At 46.1% G+C, this 4,896-nt stretch overlaps 1 protein-coding gene across 1 annotated transcript; it reads left to right on the top strand.

Annotated features, from left to right (window-relative positions):
• Positions 1-2,890: 2,890 nt before the first annotated feature.
• Positions 2,891-4,366, top strand: LOC147352296 (olfactory receptor 3A10). The gene has a single exon (XM_086359653.1). The coding sequence runs from the start codon at positions 2,906-2,908 to the stop codon at positions 3,851-3,853; it is 948 nt and encodes a 315-aa protein (XP_086215779.1). The 5' UTR covers positions 2,891-2,905; the 3' UTR covers positions 3,854-4,366.
• The last annotated feature ends 530 nt before the right edge of the window (positions 4,367-4,896 follow it).

Genomic DNA, 4,896 nt, shown 5'->3' with positions numbered 1-4,896 from the left:
GGGATTGCCTGCAAAGGTGCAGAAGGGAAGTTTTGGGAGCAGTTGAAGTGTTCCACATATTGATGGAGGTGGTCAATACATGACTATATATTTTATCAGAGCTCATCAGACTTCACAATTAAAATCATACTTTAGGTAACTTTTATTTTTTTCAGCTCTGTAATTTTGTAATTGCTTTTTATGCTTGCATTATTTTTTTTACTTTTTATTCTGTATTGGAATATAGCTGATTAAAAATGTTGTGATAGTTTCAGCTGCACAGCAAAGTGGCCCAAACATGTATCCATTCTCCCCTCAAACTCCCCTCCCATCTAGCCTGCCACATGACATTGACCAGAGTTCCTTGTGTTGTACAGTAGGTCCTTGTTGGTTATCTATTTTAAATAAGCAGTGTGTACATATTGACCCCAAACTTTTAAAAGCCATACCTTAAAAAACCCAGTGTAGAAAATAAATGAGAGAAACAGTATCAGAATTAGTGAGCTCCACTAGGGACATCCTCTCTGGCTTTGCCAAGTCAACTAAGCCCTCTGGTTCTTATTTTTCCCATCAGTAATATGGAAACTGTATCCTTTCTCAGGACCATTAGGAGCCTGGAATGAAGTTGTGACTCTAATGTTCCTTTAATAAAGTCCAAAATACTAGGCAGATGAGAGAAACCCTTAAGGACTGAAGGACTGAGGTTGTTTGTCTGCCTCTGGTTTCTTGTGCAATCCCTGGGGAGTGTGTCCTTTTTAGGGCCCCTAAGGGCTTGTTAGCTCCCAAATACAGAGAGAGCACCAAGACACACTCTGTCAGCCCATGCGTCACTTCCTTTATAAGGCTTCTGGAGACGGGCCACTTTGGGTCAGCTCAGCACTCACTCCCCTCTCTACAAAAACCGCCATCTGGGAACTCGGAGTAGAAAGGTAAGCGCCTCTGCGCCAGGACTGCTAATTTCCTTCCTTCATGAGTAGGTGTGGATGAAAATCCCACCTGATCTTCAGGTAGCTTTTCCCTTGGTGCTAGAGAATAAAGGACTGAGCCATCATCGGATTCAGGGGGTGACAGTGAAATGCAACGGTGGTGTTCTCTACTCTTAGTGACAAGAATAATGAAGGTCAGAGCTGGCAAGTAAAGGAAGTCAGAGGGAAGAGATTAGGGTTAAGAATGGGGAAATGAAAAGTCTGCGGAGAGCCAAGGGTGGGTATTTACGTTGATTGGGGCAGAGAAATCAATATTTATAGTGTCTTACAGCATATTAAAAAACAGAGACATCACTTTGCCAGCAAAAGTCTGTCTAGTCAAAGCTATGGTTTTTCCAGTACTTGTAAGAATGTGAGAACTGGACCATTAAGAAGGCTGTGCACCAAAGAATTGAAGGTTTTAAATTATGATGCTTGAGAGGACACTTGAGAGTCCTTTGGACAGCAAGGAGATCAAACCAGTCAATCCTAACGGAAATCAATCCTGAATATTCATTGGAGGGACTTATGCTAAAGCTGAAGCTCCAATACTTTGGTGACGAGCAGACTCATTGGAAAAGACCTTGATGCTGGGAAAGATTGAAGGCAGGAGGAGAAAGGGGCAACAGAGGATGAGATGGTTGGATGGCATCACTGATTCAATGGTCATGAGTTTGACCAAACTATGGGAGATAGTGAAAGACAGAGAAGCCTGGCGTACTGCAGTTCATGAGGTCACAAAGAGTTGGACACAACTTAACGACTGAACAACAAATACCTCTAAGTAAACCTAGAGATAATACAACACAGCCTTTCATATTGCAGAAGGGAAAATGGATGGACATATAGATAGACGATAGATACTGAGATATTGGCAAAGGGGTTGGCAAAAATAAAAGCACAAAATACAAATTCTCCAGAACAAACTCTTACTTATGTGAACTTAAAACAGGATATCTTTTTTGGGCTTCCCTTTTCTCATTTTAAAATGATTAGCTATCTTCAAGAATTTCTGTGAAATTTCAGTGGAGTAAAATATTTGACAAAAAGTTTATATTCAAGTAAATGTTGGCTTCCTATTTTTTCCTCCCTTCTTTCTCTACTTCCTCCCTTCCTTTTATCTTCTTTTCCCCTTCTGTTATCCTTTTTCCAAAGTCCTGATGCTAGTTAGTAGTAGAAGCTTGTTTATAACACAAGCATCTGGACTCTTAACTCCACAGCTCTTTCCACTGTGCTGAGTTGTCCTTATATACCAGGAGAAAGAAAGGGAGAGAGAGAGACAGAAGGAAGGAGGGAAGGGGGGAGGAAGGGAGTGAGGGAGAAAGAGAGAGAGACTGTGAACGTCTTTGTGCAGAGAAAGAACTACTTAAGGCAAATTGGACCACAGGACCCGAGGCACATGGAACCTTGCATGACCAGGCAGAGTGGGGATGTTTGGAGAAGTAGAAGTAGACAGATGCATTCAAGAGAGAGATGAACCTCTGCTCAGAGCAAGGCTGAACTCTTGTCACTGTGTCATGAGACACTGTACTGTGTCACTGCTGTCAATTCATACCCAGATTGGGCGTGCCTTAATGTTAACTTAGAAAAATCCATCTGTGATGATATTTCCTAAGGTCAGTCACTCTACACTGATACAACCTTCATAGCTGTCAAAATAGTGAAATCCTTCCATCTCGTTTTGATCAACAGCCACCATCCTGGGTCCTCAGAGCAGTTTCCTCTGTCCCAGCCCCTTTCTTGGGATCCTCTGGATCTCAACCTGAGCTGGAAATTCAAGAGTTAATGTCTAGCATTGTAAGGGCCATGGGGATCCTGCTTAAGCTCTAATCCAGTATCCATTCCATCAATAAATGTACGTGCCCTGTTATCCCCAGCATCCAGCAGACACAGATTAAGTACCTCTCTTCCCCTTTCAGCAGGTCCACATTTTCTCACTCTACATCGCTCAGAAGTGGCCTATGGAGCCAGGTGCCTGGGGCAACAAGACTGTGGTCACTGAATTCATCCTTCTTGGCCTAACAGAGAACATCGAACTGCAATCCATCCTTTTTGCCATCTTCCTCTTTGCCTATGTGATTACAGTCGGGGGCAACTTGAGTATCCTGGCCGCCATCTTTGTGGAGCCCAAACTCCACACCCCCATGTACTACTTCCTGGGGAACCTTTCTCTGCTGGACATTGGGTGCATCACTGTCACCATTCCTCCCATGCTGGCCTGTCTCCTGACCCACCAATGCCAGGTTCCCTATGCAGCCTGCATCTCACAGCTCTTCTTTTTCCACCTCCTGGCTGGAGTGGACTGTCACCTCCTGACAGCCATGGCCTACGACCGCTACCTGGCCATTTGCCAGCCCCTCACCTATAGCATCCGCATGAGCCATGACGTCCAGGGAGCCCTGGTGGCCGTCTGCTGCTCCATCTCCTTCATCAATGCTCTGACCCACACAGTGGCTGTATCTGTGCTGGACTTCTGTGGCCCTAACGTGGTCAACCACTTCTACTGTGACCTCCCGCCCCTTTTCCAGCTCTCCTGCTCCAGCATCCACCTCAACGGGCAGCTTCTTTTCGTGCGGGCCACCTTCATGGGGGTGGTCCCCATGGTCTTCATCTCGGTATCCTACGCCCACGTGGCAGCCGCAGTCCTGCGGATCCGCTCGGCGGAGGGCAGGAAGAAAGCCTTCTCCACGTGTGGCTCCCACCTCACCGTGGTCTGCATCTTTTATGGAACCGGCTTCTTCAGCTACATGCGCCTGGGCTCCGTGTCCGCCTCAGACAAGGACAAGGGCATTGGCATCCTCAACACTGTCATCAGCCCCATGCTGAACCCACTCATCTACAGCCTCCGGAACCCTGATGTGCAGGGCGCCCTGAAGAGGTTGCTGACGGGGAAGCGGCCGCCGGAGTGAGAAGTCAGGGGTGTCGAGATGCCTCTCCCTCCTTGAGCAACCCCCCGCTTTCTTGTGCTGAAGGCTTAGTTGTGGGCAGGAGGATATTCAAGGGTGGACTAAGAAGGAAAGTAGATAATTCAGGCCAGGGTAGAATGTGGTTTGCCTTGAACTGGGGAGAAAGGCTAAAGCTTAGAGAGGAGAGTTTCTAAATAACTGATGAAAGATGGATTAGAGACAGATGGGAGAAGGGACTTTCCTGGTGGCCCAGTTGCTAAGACTCCATGTTCCCAGTGCAAGAGGCCTGGGTTCAATCCCTCATCAGAGAACTAGATCCCACATGCCGCAAATAAGAGTTCACAAGTCCCAAATGAAGATCCTGCCTGCCGAAATGACGATCAAAGATCCTGCAAGTAAGAACCAGCACATCCAAATAAATATATCAATATTTTTTTAAAGGACAAATGGGAGAAAATTATACTGTGGGTCAGGAAGTGGGACACAAATAAATTATGTTGTATTTTTAAAATTCAATGACTGTTCAGTTGAAATACATTAAAAATATTAATTAAAATGTTTGCCCTCACCCATTAAAGATAAGATATATTTGTATCTTAGGGCTTCCCTAGTGGCTCAGATGATAAAGTGGCTCAGATGGTGGCTCTGGCTGCAATGCAAGAGACCCAGTTTCGATTCCTGGGTTGGGAAGATCCCCTGGAGAAGGGAATGGCAACCCACTCCAGTATTCTTGCCTGGAAAATCCCATGGACAGAGGAACCTGGTAGGCTACAGCCCATGGGCTCTTAAAGAGTCAGACACATTGAGCAACTAACATATTTGTATCAGAGTATTGGGTCTGGGGACTTCCCTGATGGCTCAGTGGTAAAGAATCCACCTGCAGTGCAGGAGATGGAGAAGACTCGGGTTTGATCCCTGGGTTGGGAAGATCCTCTGGAGGAGGGCATGGCAACCCACTCCAGTATTCTTGCCTGGAGAATCCAATGGACAGAGGAACCTGGAGGGCTACAGTCCATGGGATCGCAAAGAGTTGGACATGACTAAAG

This window comes from Bos grunniens, chromosome 19 (genome assembly GCF_055505025.1).
Source record: "Bos grunniens cultivar Pamir isolate PY7600 chromosome 19, Bosgru_T2T1.0, whole genome shotgun sequence".
In the NCBI taxonomy this organism is placed as follows: domain Eukaryota; kingdom Metazoa; phylum Chordata; class Mammalia; order Artiodactyla; family Bovidae; genus Bos; species Bos grunniens.
This window is presented reverse-complemented; position numbering and strand designations above follow the sequence as displayed.

Excerpts from the sequence above, each read along its gene's own strand:
- LOC147352296 (XM_086359653.1), top strand. The coding sequence starts at position 2,906 with ATGGAGCCAGGTGCCTGGGGCAACAAGACTGTGGTCACTGAATTCATC.